At 33.1% G+C, this 18279-nt stretch overlaps 1 protein-coding gene across 1 annotated transcript in view; it reads right to left on the minus strand.

Annotated features, from left to right (window-relative positions):
• The window catches only part of LOC135077197 (CYFIP-related Rac1 interactor A), a 48706-nt gene extending 34988 nt beyond the window's left edge, over nt 1-13718 (minus strand). Inside the window, exon 1 of the mRNA XM_063971747.1 lies at nt 13155-13718. Coding sequence (XP_063827817.1) covers nt 13155-13469 — 315 coding nt within the window. The 5' untranslated portion in view covers nt 13470-13718. The remainder of the gene's footprint in view (nt 1-13154) is intronic.
• Nucleotides 13719-18279: the final 4561 nt, after the last annotated feature.

Raw genomic sequence — 18279 nt, forward strand, 5'->3', positions numbered from 1 at the left:
ATGTAAGGTCATTTTGAATAAAGGTTCGCCCATTTGACCCTAAATGAGCTACTTTTTTTATTGATATTTTTATTTTATTTTTTTCCGAAATTTGACCTAAAACTGCTTCTTTTTTGTCGCGTTTTCAACCGATTTTTTTTATTTGGTATGAAGATCCAATATGTCTTTACTCTAATAAAAACATTTTATATCCAGATAATTATTGGATAGCTAATTACGAGCAGCCAAAGTTTAACAAAAGTATAAAACACGATAAAAAACTTGAAATTGATTAAAAAAATGAAATTTAATGTGTGTTAGTAGATTGTTTTTAAGATCATTAAAAACATCTAATTATCTCTTCTTTTCAACGATAATAACTAAATATCACTTATAGTAATTAGATATTGGATTTCGACAAAAAATCAAAGTTTAGTGATGAAAATGTGAAAATAATACAAAAAATTATCCATCAAAAGTTTCTTCAAACATCTCCATCTTTTCTGATATACTGTTTTTCATAGCTTTTTTATATGATTTATTTCAAAATCAAATCAAAAATAATAACCGCACAGAAAAAGAAGTCTGTTTTTGTATGTGCTTGATTTTTCGGCTGCCTATGATGCAGCCGTGACCACAAACAGACTGGCAGCTGGCGGAATTTGTCCGTTCGGGTGTGCTTAAATATTTTAAACTACCCTCATATTGTCAAAATGTTACATTGTAGTGGCGTTACCTCGACACACAGTATTCGTATTCGTACTTGACATGTAACTCATATAAATATGTCGCTCAATCCGTGTTTATTTATTTTAGTTGAAATGGAACGCAAAAATCTAAAATCTTATTTTTCTCTCGATTTTACCAAAAAATAATAACGAAGAAAGTAAAGTCTTAAATTGTATTCGATGATCAAAAATATTTTATTCAATGTTGACCGATATTTGACCAATATTTTAAATACCTGCACAGACAGACATTTACATTTAGGTAGGTACTCGTACACACACTTAAAAACTGTTTAGAAGCTCACTTAGACACACGAATATCGTCAGCCTAACTTTCAAACTGCTTAGGTACCTATGTCCCTTTTTGCAAACTTTACAGTAGGAAATAACTGTTTATTTTTCATAGTTATGGTACTAATTAAAGTATAATGATGTCTAATTGAAATATAATCATTTATTTCAATTTTGTTTCAGTTTGAAAATATGCTGACGATAATTATTATTATTCTGTATAATGATTTATTTTCTTTTTTTAAATTCTGTTTTGAAACACAAAATAAGCATCGCAATTTTTTTCGATCTGCGTAAATTAAAATCGAGTTAACATTCCCGTAGGCAGTTATGTTAGAATTGGCAGCGCTTCGCATCTGTATTCTGAGCGCACTTTGGTATCGGGCAGAAGCGCGGGCGCGCGGCGGCAGGCGCGTTGTCTCGCTCTAATGCTCAAGGTCGTTCGGCCATGTAATCGCCTTAACAGAGAATACAGAAAGCTGAAAAACAAAATTAGTGAACATTCTTCATTAGATTTCTAACATTAAATAATATTTCTCTACGAGCAACTCGACCAATAGCAACCCTACGAATCCTACGATAGCAGGTGCGAGCCGGAACAAGTAAACTGCAAAGTATTTTTCTCTTGCCTTAAGGCGATTACATGGCCGAACGACCTTGAGCATTAGAGCGAGACAACGCGCCTCCCACCGCGCGCCCGCGCTTCTGCCCGATATCAAAGAGCGCTCAGAATACAGATGCGAAGCGCTGCCAATTCTAACATAACTGCCTACGGGAATGTCGACTCGATTTTAATTTACGCAGATCGAAAAGAATTGCGATGCTTATTTTGTGTTTCAAAACAGAATTAAAAAAAACATATTTTACAGAATAATAATAATTCTCGTCAGCATAATTTTCAAACTGAAACAAAATTGAAATATAATGATTATATTTCAATTAGTACATCATTATACTTCAATAAATACCTTAACTGTATGAAAAATAAACAGTTATTTCCTCCTGTAAAGTTTGCTCAAAGGGACATAAGCAGTTTGAAAGTTAGGCTGACGATATTCGTGTGTCTTAGTGGGCTTCTAAACAGTTTTTAAGTGTGTTTATGAGTACCTACCTAAATGTAAATGTCTGTCTGAGCAGGTATTAAAATATTTTTGATCATTGAATACAATTTTAGATTTTACTTTCTCTGTTATTATTTTTTGTTATTATAATCCTGATAGTTATGATGAAATATGAGATTTTATTAAATTTTCGCGTTCTATTTCAACTAAAATAAATAAACATGGATTGAGCGATATTTTATATGAGTTACATGTCAAGTACGAATACGAATACTGTGTGTCGAAGCAACGCCACTACAGTGTAACAATGACAATATTAGGGTAGTTTAAAATATTTAAGCCCACCCGAACGGACGATTCCGCCAGCTGCCAGTCTGCTTGTGATCACGGCAGCCGAAAAATAAAGCCGCGTACAAAAAATACTTTTTTTTCTATGCGGTTATTATTTTTGATTTGATTTTGAAATAAATCATAAAAGAGCAATGAAAAGCAGTATTCTATATCAGAAAAGATGGCGATGTTTAAAGAAACTGTCTATGGATAATTTTTGTATTATTTTCCCATTTTCATCACTAAGTCAGTCAAAGTCAAAGTCAATCATTTTCATCACTAAACTTTGAATTTTTGTCGAAATCCAATATCTAATTAGGTACTACAAGTGATATTTAGTTATTATCGTTGGAAGGAAGAGATAATTAGAGCTAGAAATGTTTTTAAATGATCTTAAAAACAATCCACTAACACATTCCATTTTTTAAATCAATTTCTAAGTTAAGTTTTTTATCGTGTTTTGTACTTTTGTTAAACTTTGGCTGGCTTTTTATCTGGATATAAAATGTTTTTTATTAGACTAAAGACATAATTATTGGATATTTATACCGAATAAAAAAATAGGTTTAGGTAAAATTTCAGAAAATAATAAATAAATCATAAATATCAATAAAAAAAGTAGCTCATTTAGGGTCAAATGGGCGAACTTGTATTCAATATGACCTTACTTACGAAGTTTGTCTAACATTCTACCAAACACCTGTATATTTTATATTATTATCAGGGATAGAAATAGGTGGTATCTATTTACCTAACCTTATTCGCGACGAGACGATTGAGCTAGATGAATCGAAAATTACCTAGGAGTAATTCCGATTTTTTGTGGGGACGAATGAGATAAAAAAACTCATACCTACCAAAACCAATGGACCAACGGGGTACCTTGTAAATTACCAATCGAAACGCAAATTGCACAAAAGTGATGTGATTGTTTCCAAGAAATTAATAAAATACATTTTTGCTAATTACACAATTTAAATAATCCTTTGTAGGTATTTTTTGTTGTCTTGTGATTTCCTTTACATGTGCGTTGTTTTATTATTATTACCTACTAATACATAAGAAAAAAAAATATCTCGTCTCGAAGTGTATATTAATCTAGAATAAATAGATATAATCAGACAAATCTAGAAAAAATAGATTTAGCATCTTGTGTACCTATGTATTTAAATTATTTTAAAATGTTTATATTAATGCCTATACTTATTTAAAATGACGTACTCAGATCACTAATTCAGCCGCCGAACTACTATGAGTATACCGAGTGTACCATCTGCGCTATAAATTCTTTATAGAAAAACAAAGGAGCGGAGCGGGCCGACATGCGACACAGCCTCCCCGTGCGAACGCTAGTGAAAGACTGAGCTCCCGCTATCGCGCGGCCCGCGCGTGGTAATTACAGGGTATTTTGAATGTATGACACGTAATACATGATTTTTGAAAAAAAATGAACAACAATTTTTTAGACCATAAAATTTTCTATCATTTGGTGAAAGAATCATTAAAATCGCTTCAGCAGTTTAGGAGTAGTAGGAAATTTCTTTGGTGAAATTAGAAGAAAGTTAAGATTTTTTTTTGTCAAAACTAATAGTTGTAACGAAAAAAACGAACAACAATTTTTTAGTTTAAGATATTATACATCTCACACATTTTTTTTTTTCTTGTTTGGATCATCCATTTAGGAGGAGTAGGGATTCAAAGAGAGGTCTATTTTGCAGTTTTGCCTCACCTATCGCCTTAAAGAATCATAATCAAGATTGTAAGCGTCCATTAAATGTTTAAATAATGACGCAGTAATGTATAACATGTCACGGAAAATACTAGGCTTTTTATCATGCCATTATTCAGACATGGCTTAGAAATGTCATTGAATGGAAAAGGCAATTTTAATGGGCGACTTTTTCAACAAGAATTTATTACTTTTTGGTTGAAACAGCGTGACTTGGGCATTTACTCGTATTTAGGTTAATTTTTAAATTGCTTTTAACTTTGAGAATAATAAAGGTCAGGAGGAGTATTCAAGGGTTTCAATTATGTGTCTATTAAATCACGGCTTTATTTAATTAATGGCTTTCATTTCTTGATAATGAAAGAACTTTATAGGTACGTGTGGGAAGAGTTGTACGACACAGTAGTTACATAATGATGCCAGTTAAAAGGAATTTGACTAGAAAAGTGTGACAACCTCAGTAATAAGTTGGAGCACAAACAACCTACTCTTGTAAATTGCGGCCAAGCTTGTAAAATTGCGGAAATAGATTCCTGATCCACTTTGACACCGCTGGGCAATCTTGTTAGGGATTTATTGGAATTTCCCGCAACGCCCTAACGATTTGCAAGGGCAAGATTACCGAGATGGACTCGTATGATTTGATTTGGAAAGGGAACTTGAAAATAACTTTGGATCCGCATCGGAATCTTGAGTTTTTTTTATTTATTTACATACTGCGACTTTGGAGATGTCATTCTAGTTAATTTAATTGAGGTTATTTCGTTATTTATTTAGTAATTTCTATCCGTGTATGCTACATAGCTATGCCTGCGAGAATTTAGTTAGTCACATAATTTATAATACCTCGTATATCCTGTTATTCTAAACTTACAAATGTAAAAAATACAGAAGACGTAGTTGGTTCTCAATCGATAGCTATGTATGTATTTCCTGTCGAGCAATTCACTACCACTGCAAATACTGCAATACCCGAAGGAAGATTTAGGGCGGCAAACAATGCCATGCATCCGACATCACCCATTGTGTCCGGAAGATGAGGATTTACAAAGACAGGTATTGCAAAACAGTCACCAAAGATTCGGGCTAAGGTTGAATCGTAACAATGAAAAACACCATATTTTTCATACTTCAATAATTCCATATGAAAACAGTAGGTAACTCAATTGTCTCCTAGCTGCTGGTCCGCAATTTTTATTATGATTTTCCTTATGCTTCTGTCTTATTTGATTTTTATTATGTACAGGCGGACATAGAGAAATGAAAGAAATAAAAAGTAGAGAGACGTCCTTGGATTAAATAGAACTCGTCCAGTGTAAAGGCCTAAATGAACCGCTGTTTAATGTTACGGTTCGCAGAGCACCGTCGTTTCCTGAATAAGCGCGAGAGGTTTGTCCTTAACCTACTGGCCTGGTATCGATTTACACAAAATTCTGGGAGAACACTTTACTTTAGCGCCTGCTGTTTGTCTTGATAAAGTGTTAGTGCTAGACGTTACGACTTTTGTTAAAAACAATAACATCGTCGACATCTTCTTTGAAGAGTCATGGGAGCAGATCGAATCGAGATGGTTAGTTTAGGTTACTGCATCCGAGGATTCTGTAACAACATTGGCTTGGAAGGTAAAATAACTTAAACTATGTAGAAGGACACTCAAATACTATAATAATTAATAATATAACCACGAGTTCCGAGTAATATGGAAGTTTTCCTGTGATACTCCTAATTCAGTAGCTAACTTAGATTAATGAAGTGCCGGATCCTCGTTTTACGCTTCACACAAACTTTTATCTTTGCGAGCAATAAATAAGGTCACGTACTAACTTAACCAAAACTAATTCGTATGCAGGAAGTATGCTCTCCAGGCTAGCTCCTAGCAATCTTTGGTGTATAAACTATCGTGTTGCAAAACAGGCCTGTTCGACGCCTTATAAGGAACTCAATCGGAGTTGGAGCTATTGTAACGATCTTTGAATACAATTTATGCGTCATGTGAGTTGTCTCTTTTTAACCCTAAGGACACGAACGAGACAGCCGCAGATTACGCACGTATGAGGTGGTTTGCAGCTGAATGTAGTCAAGTTCCCTTGACGTCTATTGTCGTACTTAAATTAGTTAGTCTGTGGTTTTGGCGTGGAATTGCCACTTTTAATAAGTTTCGCAGCGTGAATTCCCAACTTTGTTGTAGAGAAAACTTGGTGATTCTTCGTTTGCATCACTAATGAAAACAAACTGCGTATTTTACAATCAAGAGTATTAACTCTTTAAACGAAGAAAAATATATTCTGATCAACAAACAAATTGAACTGTTACTTACTTATAAAAAAAACTATCGTGACTTACTTCGCGTGACTTCCACTTACTTACACGGTATAATTAGAACCCGCAGCAGTATCCTTATTAATTTCGATATTATTTTTAATTTAGAACATGCCCTTGCCTGGTTGAATTTAATAAAATACCCACAGGGACCTTTCTGAAGGATTTGAGCAGGATCTTAATTAAGATTTTCTTAGCATCTTTATTCTGGCGAAAAGGACAATAGGATTATTTCTGATATCAGTGGCCATTGTACGGATATAAAGCGAGGCCACTAGAGATCCCGTTTTCATTATAATAATGGGAGGATCTGTTCACAATATTCGTGGACATCTCGGAACAAAGGATACAGAGCAGTAATATTTGTTTGGGAATGGTACAATCAAAGTTGCTGTAATACTACTCATGTCAGCGATATCAATGTAAAATGATTCAAATTCAAATTCAAATAATTTATTTGTGAAACACAGGTAAGGAGTATGATGTACAAACAAAAGATGTGTTCAAGCCGTGATCAGCCTTGTCGGCATACAAATGTTAAAGCGTGATTATAAATAAAGAAAAGTAATAATGAGCAAATTAAATGTCAAATCATAAATGTCAGTTAAATTAATTGTAAGATTAAAATAAATAAATGCAGGGCAGTCAATCGGATATTAGTCAATACTAGATTAAATCAAGGTTGTCAAGGAAGAAATTGTAGAAAAACTATGATTAAGAGTCATTTCAATGTGTACAATAGGAATTAATATATCTAAGTTTTTAGGGAATACCAAGACAAGAGTTCTTGTCCAATGTCTTTGGTATACAAAAATAAGCTTTCCGATCCTAATTGGTGTGTTGAGAAATTGTATCAATGTCACTATTGAAAGAAAAGAAACACCCATTAATTAACTCAGAGCAACCCATAAATCGTTTCATCTCTGTAACTGTTTAATGAATTTATGCATGTAGAGTAACATGCGGCAATTGAACTCTTGGGTAGAGGATGCAGCATTATTCAAATTCTCATGACGCTTCTATGAGTTTGATTGGATGATTGTCACATGGATCGCGATAATCGTGGGAGGGTGTGGACTGCTTCTGAAAGAATGCAGTGGGGCTGGGCTGACTGCTGACGTCATGACGATTTGAACTGAGCCTGACAGGTCATAAGTGACGAGGGGGCATTGTTTCGATCGGAAAAAATTTTGTAATGTTCGTCACTGGGTTTTCATCGGTCTTGGTGGAATTAACTAATGAATTATTAGTATGACATGTTAGTCGATGTGAGCAAAAATCGTCTTTGAATTTGTTAACGCTAACTGTCAACGATCTTATAGGTACTGTGTACGAAAGTACAAGTTTCCCTCTGGCCACCTCCTTCTCAAAAGTTGGGAAGAACTGTCAGAAAATGAAAGTCGTCTTTACAAACTTTTCATTAAAATTAAAAGGCATACATATTTTAGCTGCACATTACTTAGAGGAGACACCTATTAATTAATCTACTTAGGTATCAAATACGTATACATATCAACGATATGGTGTTTTTAAAAATAAGGTAGGGCACTGTAGGTGATGAATACTGATGACGTCATCACTTAATAGGAACCGAAAGAAGTAGCGCGTGACTACTGCACACACATTTCGGACTCATAAATAAATATCCGTTTCATTAAAAATATGAGATTAAGAATTTTATTAGCGATGCGCGATAATTAACTATGAGCACGCTACTAATTACACAAAATTATACAAAAATATTTGCGATTATTTCACGAGTGGTTATTTGCAGAGTAATTAATATCTGAATGACAGACTGATAATGACGTTGATTTCAGAGAGAGCATCTTTAACATTAATAACACTTGATATACCTACGTAAACAATGTATTAAAATATCTCTTTGGTTTTGGTTTTTAACGATGTTTTGATCAAAAGTAACATTAAACTTTTAAAATATTAATTAAGTTACAAGATATCCTCATTCAGTATTAATGTGGGTTAATGTTGTTTGTTCTCTCAAGAAGTTAAAAAAATCTGGGGTTATTGTTGTAGTCTTGTTTATAATTAGCTTTTTATTTTTAATTTTAATAAGCAGAACTGGCCAGTTAACCAAGTTATTATGATGACAGTACCCAGTAGCCCAAATGCCCATAAAATAATATCCACGGCGTCCTAGATCAACTTGTTTTGTTAGATTAACACCCGTAAACTACGTCGTAAACGATGAGGTGGTCTTTGTACTGATGAAGGCACAAAGCTAAATAATGTGACATTTATCTAGTTGTAATAGGTGCGATTTTGAAACGAATGTTTAGTTTGACGTGCTGGCGACTACTGTACGACGAACAGACAGGCGTATTGTCGGTTTTGCACCGGATGTGAGGCCAATCTGGTGGAGGAAATATCGACGAATCCTATCGTGGATCGTAGTAGGTACTAGGGCATGAATATCGGAATCTCGGAATCTCGTAATATCGGAATCTCGGAGTACGAGATCCGATATTACAATTCCGATATTGAGCGACCCAATATCGTAATATCGGAATCAGATAAAGGTTTTAATTGAGATTTTAAACAAAACGTTTAAACGCGCCACAACCTGCCACAAAGCCCAAAGTACAGTCGCGGAATGAAAAGGTTCGTCACCTTAGTGTCGGTTTTCGCTTGCACTAGGTACTGTAAGAGTCAAACGGTCTGCCAACATAACCGTGCAAGAAACAGTGCTGCTAACATTTAAATAAATATGACGTTTGCTAACGAATAAGGTTTTGCTTGTTTAGGTTTCTATCCCATCAGTGCAATATTACAAAATGTAGTTTTTTTTAATTTAATAGATAATGGCAGGTTGAACCAACAAGAAGGTTTTAGTTTATCAATCATAATAATCTTCTTGACAAGTTAAATCGTCAAACAACTTTGATCTGGATAATTTTGAACTCTACTGACGAACAGTTAAAGATTATTTTCTCTAACTTGAGATTATTCTGTAACATAGTTTCAAAAGGTAATAATGTGCTCGCGATTCGTTGAAGGAATCAATTTGAATACTGACGAACCTTTTCATTCCGTGACTGTACATGATTGGCAAAGACCAATGATTTTCTCATGTCTCTCACCATCACTTTTTGTCCGACTGCAAATATTTATGGTTAATTTTACTTGTTCTAAAAAATTTTAACACTTGCCGTACTTGGTCTTAGCAATGAAAAACGACATCTCAACTCCCTTCCAAACATTAATTGGACTATGGCCCGTTAGTTCTGCGTACCTACTATGTGCCCTGCCCATTGCCACTCAGCTTGCTAGTCCGTCAGACTATGTCAGCGACTTTAGTTCGTTAACGGAGCTTCTCATTTCTGATTAGATCTCGTAAAGACACACCAAGCACAGCCTTCTTCATAGCACGCTGTGCAACTTTGAGAGCCCACGTTTCCGAGTCGTATATCATCATTGGTTACACACACTGATTGAAGACTTTCGTCTTTAAGCGCTGAGGTATTTTGGACAAAAAGATGTTGTGTAGTTTCCCGAACGCGGCCCAGCCGAGTAGGATTCGACGATTTACCTCTTTCTCGAAATTGCATCTATGATCATCTATGAAATTGAATAGCTGAATCGTTTGTCCGAGGTAGACATACTTGTCAACAATCTCGAGAATCGAAAATAGGTAGGGCGCAACATGGTCATAAGCTTTGTTTTGTCCATGTTCATCCGAAGGCCTACCTGTTGGGAGATTCAATTAAGGTCTTCGAGCATTGTGCCGAGGTCTTCCAGCGAATCCGCACTAGTACTCAAAACTGACGGCCGATGGGGCAGCAAGGTTCTGGAGTGGAGGTCACGTACCGGAAATCGGAGAGTAGGACTGCCATTCACAAGGTGGACCTCAGGCCGCTACCAACCAACCATTGTGAAAATTATTGGGGGAGGCCTATATTCAGCAGTCCTATGGCTGAAAACGGAAATGATGATGATGATGATGATGGCCCGTGGTTTTGTGAGTTGTACATCGATAATCAAAAAGGAACAAATTACAAGGATATTCAAGTTTTTTTACCACTACCTAAAATTTTTGTAACATTTGACTTGAATGACTCTACAAATCGTTCCGCCAGTATTGGTTGATGAAGTAAAAGTTTGTTTGATACCTGTTTTACAAAAACACTTAAATTCTTTGCTAGTCCATATTAAGGAATTGGATACCCATAACATACAAAAATGGTTTTAAATACTTCAATTTTATAATTTTAAGAAGTGCTGTTTTGTACCAAATTAAAGATATTGATTAAAATCATTATTTTACTGTATACAATTAAGAAATGTTACGAAAATAATCAAATATATATTCAATTTATAACACAAACTCAATTCCGATATTAATATCGGAATTCCGATATTGAGATCTAATATCGGAAATCAATATCGGAATTGAAAACCTTCCGATATTACATGCCCTAGTAGGTACCTATCATAGACTTTTTGTTCTGTTTTTCTTCAAAACTATACAAATTAGTGTGCATAAGTTTAAGTACTTACCTATCTACTATGGCACTCAGATAAAATGCTCAATAACACAAACCTTGGTTTTGTTGCTTCTGAATCTGTCTTTAAATTGTCAATATATTAATAATATCGAGTATCGAGATTATTAGAATCTGCGTCAAAAAATACTTAAATTATTTGCTTTTTATGGAAAAAGTAGCATTTTGAGTTGTACTACTTTTTAATCTGGGTGTGCGATTTCTATATTACAAACACGTCGTTGAAGATGCCTGATTGTGGATGATACCTAACTACAGTAGTACAGAGGATTTTCCTACAAAATTTTCCCAAACTGTTGAATTTTAAAGTACGCTGGCCGGTAATCCGCTGAACACAAGGATAATCCATATTTTGTCGAGTTACGCACATTATCGGCAACATAAACACCACTGCAGCAGGGCGGCATGCAGAGACTATAATTAATTTCCTACAGCGACAACCGTATCCCGTACCTATGCGCTAAGATGACGCAGTCATTGTTCAAAATCAGCCGTGCGACTGTACTACTACAAAACATTCGACGTCACAAGCCCAAAATTAAATAAATTAACAATAAAGATTAACAGATTCATGCAAAAAAGCATGTAATTTTTTTGCAATTATTTTCGTGTTTAGTGCTTTTTTGATTTGTCAATTATGAAATGAAGCAAAGTAATGAATTACATTAGCAATGTCCAACCATTAACTGGTTTAACAGTAATTAACTAATCCACTGTTTAATTGCTATTATTATCCGTTGAAAATTTGATAACTGAATGGTGAAAGTGCCAATTACCTCTAATTTACAGAGTAACATGCTATCAAGTTTTTGCATGATGTACCTAATAACATATTCATTGGTATGATACTGGTGTATCAAAATCATATCTTTATTCATATTACTTCCATGAATCTATTTTAGATATATTATGTTAATTAATAAAAATAATTGATAGTGTTTAGTTTAAATAAAAAGCTTATCTTACCTAATTAAAATTGTAACACTACAATCTATGATGAAATAAAAATTCATTTATACAATGAAAAATATTTTTGCATCAATTATTTGGTGAACTGCTTAATTAATAGTTATTTTACAGTATGTGATTATAGAGTGAGGATTCATGTGTATGGAAGAATGAAGATCCTTCTGTGGAAATGTTCAAAATGCCACCTGTTGTTAATAACACCAAAAAAAGGAATTTATCATCTTTTAGTTATTATTTTACAATTAAATAATTTATTCTTACTTCTTTATTAACACATTGTAATGTATATTGCTTATAAATTATGCTTGATAACACTTATATTGAATGAGTAGGATTGCCAGTAATAACATTATTTTAATAATTATATTGTTTTAAGGAAAAACTTAAGTAAATTAATATTTTTCAGTTTATTAATAGTTTCACATTATGTAATGCTACAAAACAGCAATAGCTTTAGTTATTTCAGAATTTGTGTTAGAAGAAATTTTATTGTTAAAAATTTAGAAAAAGTTCATTGAAAAGTACCTAATCACAATCATTTTTAAAAACTTCTGCGTTTTAGTGAAAAAGGTGAACCCAAAAATGTTAAATCTTTACTTACTATCTTCAGGAAACATTATCAGTGACATCATGACATGTAATCACTAGCGATAAGAATGTTAATGATAAAAATGGGATCTTATCATCAGGAGGATGCACAAACACACAATAAAAGTTGAGTGGGTGTGAAATATTACTTATCTGATTGTTTAACATTATTTTACTAGCTTTAAGTTGGGCTAAGTATATGTATTACGAGTACACTTGGAAAAGAACTCATCCTAGAAGTGCTTTCCTAGCATAAATACGCCTATAATAGTGTAATTAATAAATGACTGATAAACTGTCAAGTGTAACATACATAATTTTAAGTGTTATTGGTCATAATTTAAAACATAACAACAATAAATGATGCATATGTGGTGCACTCAATCCTTATCTCGCTTTGGACGTAAAATTAGAAGAGAGGATATCAGTTTTAAGTGCTTTCCTGTGCTGCCTTGATTGTATATTATTCATTGATAAATTATACCAGAATACTCTATGCAGCTGTATGACTAAAAATGGATTTTTCTACTCTCAACTTTCGCTCGATGAAAAGATAAAGCATGGGCAAGTGATTTCTTCAAATTGGTTGAACGGATATGAAAATGTCAGGCATAATATTTATATTAAATTGACTTACACGTTGTAGTTCCAGTGAGTGGTTGTAGCATCTAAGCAGCTTATCCACCAGTGGTTTCACGGCGCGCCACGCTCGTTCCTGCGATATTCGCGAAGGGTCTGCTATAGCTTCTCGTATCTCTTTCCCAGCTCCTTTGTAACACTGTATCTCTTCTAATATCCGCTCAGAGTCCAGCAGAACCCGCTGTACCTCCTCGTAAACATCGCGCTCTGTATCCGTAGGAGCGGCGTTCTCGAAATCCAGAAAAATATCGTAACGCGGCGACGAACAACAGTTGGAGTCGTCACGGGACAAAAGACTCAACAATTTTCCCATTGTAACGAATTAATATCACAATTTATTAAAACTTCGACGGTGGTACCCACTGCATTGCCTACAAATAAGTTCTATGAATGAAAACCACTTTGCACTGGTAACAACACAATTTGTTAAATTACTTAGAACAATATTAATGATAAATTCTTCGCTGAAAGATGTAAAAATATGTTTAAAATTATTATACGCCCAAATAAAGCAATAAACCAAGTAACAACTCGCCCTATCTTCTCCACGGCGACGACTCGACTGATCTGTCATTGAAATAGTGAAGTGCTAAGTGAAGTATTTTTATCGATTCTATAATTTATACTCAAGTTGATAGTTCAATGTTGTAAAGGTATCGATTTATTAATGATACAAAGTAAATTATCAAAAGAATTAATAATAATATATTTTAATTAATACGTTCATAAAATTGATTAGACTGAATAATTACTGTTGTAAATTTAAAGGGATCTTGGAGTATTACAGTTACAACTTAATAACCTACACTTTTATTTTGTATCAATTAATTTAAGTCAGAAAACCAAACAACAGAATAAATTGTTATGATAACATTTCGGACAATATTTTAAAAGTATTTGACAAGATTCTACAAATTCTACAGATTTTGCTGACACTGCAAAATATTTAAAAACTATCGAGTACTAATTTTTAAATCGATTCTCAAATAAATAAAGGTATATCGAACATCACTATTGCAGTCATTAGTGTTACCACAAGTAAAAATATGAACTGCCAGAATAAAGAAAACAATTTAGCGCGTAATATTTTTTGTTTCTGATAAACTTAACATTATTCTTAAAAATGATTACAATTAACTTTGTTTATGAACGTTTAAAAATTAAATTACCTTCACGCATGTCCGTATAGCAGAATTAGACGATGAAAGTTAATACTAAAGAATTATCATAGATGGCGCTTATACGTTATTTTATGACGAACTGCATGCAAACGTTCAGTGCCCGGAGCACGAACAAATTATATCGTTCTCGATGTTCTCGATATGGTTTATCCGTTAAGCAACAATCAAAAAATCCCTAAGGGTAAGGGATTACGATTATTAAACGATCACGAGAGTAATTTCAGCTCAGGGTACTCATCTCAATGCAAGATTCTGGATGCTTCTACTTAAATGGCTAAATTTTAGGCTAACCCTAGAAAAGACACATTTTCCAAAAATGAAAGAAACATTTCCAGGCTTTATTTATTTATTATCATAAGTGTATAACATCGACACATTGCCATTAAACATACGATTTACAAATAAAAATCCATTTCTATATTTACATTTCATTTTCACCATTCGATACATGCCTACATAAATTATTAACTCATTTTCTTAAGCATTGCTGTGAGCAAAGTTGAGGTATTACTATTACTATCCCAGTAGTAAGTACCTACCATAATAAATACTGAATAGTCTAAATCAGATTTTTGAAGCCCTGTATGAAATTACCTACTGAATATCAGAGAAACGTGGACAGAACAAGGTCAAGAATTTATATCAAAATAACATCACTACGATAAGAAAAGATAGTCTATGAAACTTATAAATTATCTTAGTGATTTTAAAGATCAGTCTAACATTCGATAAAATTTACAATTTTAGTTCTAACTTTATATTAAGGCTATGGCCTTATAGTAATACCGGCCCTCGTTTATCTTTCTATTATTTGTAATAATAATAAAGGGGGTAAAGGAACATAGCTGCAAAAAGAAATAATTCTGTTTTTAATAATGAAATAGTGTTGTAGATCGTAAAAAAGCTTTTTAACGGACACCTTTTTTTATAGATAGAATAGTGTAACGAGCACAAAAAACCACAGGCTGCTAAAAAGCAATAAATGTTTACCTTCGGGCCTGTATTAAGAAACAAACTTTCTTTCGCTTTCCGGTACGCGGTTAGCCTTTCATAGGGTCTAATAATTTGTGGAATTCAAACCATTATTAGACCATTATGATTGTTTTGAGTCTGGTTTCGAAGTACGAGCCCGAATGTCCGTATTAAACACTAATAAGTAGGTAATTTTTGCAGTACCTAAGTACATAATCAAATTCAAAGATGTGTGTCAGAAATGAACACTGGCTTAAATTTATTTTTATACTAGCTTTCCGCCCGCGGCTTCGCCCGCGTGGAATTTTGTCTGTCACAGAAAAACTTTATCGCGCGCGTCCCTGTTTCAAAAACCGGGATAAAAACTATCCTATGTTCTTTCCCGGGACTCAAACTATCTCTATGCCAAATTTCATCAAAATCGGTTGCGAGGTTTAAGCGGGAAAGCGTAACAGACAGACAGACAGACAGAGTTACTTTCGCATTTATAATATTAGTTGGGATTATTTAAATAAGTAAGTATTCCTTTTGTGCTGTTGAGACCTTACCCTTATTTAAAATGAATGATATTTAATTAATGTAATATTGTAAATACAACCCACTCTGGATGGTAACATAATAATGTTTTTCCCTATTTATCTTTACACTAGCTTTCCGCCCGCGGCTTCGCCCGCGTGGAATTTTGTCTGTCACAGAAAAACTTTATCGCGCGCGTCCCTGTTTCAAAAACCGGGATAAAAACTATCCTATGTTCTTTCCCGGGACTCAAACTATCTCTATGCCAAATTTCATCAAAATCGGTTGCGAGGTTTAAGCGGGAAAGCGTAACAGACAGACAGACAGACAGACAGACAGACAGACAGACAGACAGACAGACAGAGTTACTTTCGCATTTATAATTTATAATACAAACTATCTCTATGCCAAATTTCATCAAAATCGGTTGCGAGGTTTAAGCGGGAAAGCGTAACAGACAGACAGACAGACAGACAGACAGACAGACAGACAGACAGACAGACAGAGTTACTTTCGCATTTATAATTTATAATATTATAATATATAATATATAATATATAATATATATAATATATAATATATATAATATATAATATATAATATATAATATATAATATAATATAATATATAATATAATATATAATATATAATATAGTTGGGATTAAACGGATACAAGTAGGTACTTAATAATAAATAGTGTGAAGGTAATGTAATGTAAAAAACTTTAAACATTTCAAAAATTAAGAAAAAAGCTTAATTAAGCAATAATACTAACTAAAAAAATGAAGTGGTAATAACTGAAAATATTACTTTGATTGAATAAATTAAACACACGTGGTCTTTAAGAGTTATAATAATTAAGTAGGTCCTTTTTTTGTCTGTCACATAATATTCCATAAATAAAGGTACACACTTTGTAAGTTAGTTTATAATATTTAAAAAAAAGTAATTTGAATGTATAAGTTGTCCTTTGTTGGATGATGCCGAAATGGCAATGTCTAGGTTCTACTAAAAGTACAAACATTCATAAATGTTCTTAATGAGAGAACGAAATTGCAATTAAAAAGGAGGTCAACTTTTACCCAGGTATCCAATATATTCGTGCATCAACTAAGTTAAGTATTTTTAGCAGCACAGTTGTTGAAGCACGAAGACAGTGAACACCCTTTACGCAACTTTTGGACAATCTTTTTTTTCTTCAGATATTAACTTTTTCCCGATAAATTAAGTAAAACGTAACACTTTTCATTCCTGTAGGCATTCATAATAATACATACATACAAATAACATCTACTTACTTACATATTAATTACTAATTGTCTTAATTAATTGGTGTAAAGATCCGTCTTATAGTTACCTAGGTAATTACAATTGTTCACCACTTTATCATTTATCATAATATCAACCGAGTTAATAAATTCCTCTACAAATGTAATGATTTATCACACGTTTTTCTAACTTTAGTCATTAAAACATTTTCGAAACGAAAACTCATTGAAAGCTATCATTAAAATTGAACTGAAAAGACAATAGTAATATTTATGTACACAACAATTTGATATAATTAACTATCGTTAATAATTAACGCTCTACACACATATTATGATTCGCAGGTGATATTTTCATAGTTTTATAGCCGTAGAGTAACTTTATAAGCTTAAATAGTCAACTTTACATAATCTACCCTGAAAAGTACTCAAAAAGTGTCGTAAAAATGCCATGAAAAAAGTCAAAGAAAGTTCTATGACCCTAGTTATCAATTGTTTTTTCTCGTCGCCCTTTAAATTCTACAACGGAACTGTTTATTAAAATTATTATAATATAAATAAATAAATATAATAAAATAGACGGGGGAGATTATAAAAAATGGTAAAAAAGGGGAGAACGTAAAAAGGGCCGGTAAAAATGTGTTCATAAAATATATAAATGCTGAAAGTAGGTACCTAACTGAAAATGCGATTAACTTAAATAGGAATTTACAACCAAAAAGCATGTTGTAAAAAATTGCTATCATTGCTATCATATTGTGGTTTATAGCAATAAATAAAAAACTTCAATGTTGCACCTACCAATCTCTTGCGGCAGATTTTATTTTCCTGTGTAACGTTAATTTTATAAATGCTTATTTTAATTATATTATTCTTACCCACTCTCATAAGGCATTTATATGTAGGTTATGTAAATTAGACATTTTTGGTAAATGGGGTCTCATGTTACAATAAGGAGTTATGATTTCGAGCGCAACTAAATAGTATGATTTCATATTTTAAGTAGATAAGTAGGTTTAATTTTAATTATAAATATCAAGGTATTAATAAAAAGTAGGTGCGGGGCTGTAATATTTCGTGCTAACCGTACCGACTCTGAATATACTGGGATACATTCAGAAATGCTTATTTTGGTAGAGCTAAATAAGTAGGTATACGATGATTCTTCTTTCAGCTCCTTTGTAAA

The sequence above is a fragment of the Ostrinia nubilalis genome, chromosome 13, assembly GCF_963855985.1.
Source record: "Ostrinia nubilalis chromosome 13, ilOstNubi1.1, whole genome shotgun sequence".
NCBI lineage: Eukaryota > Metazoa > Arthropoda > Insecta > Lepidoptera > Crambidae > Ostrinia > Ostrinia nubilalis.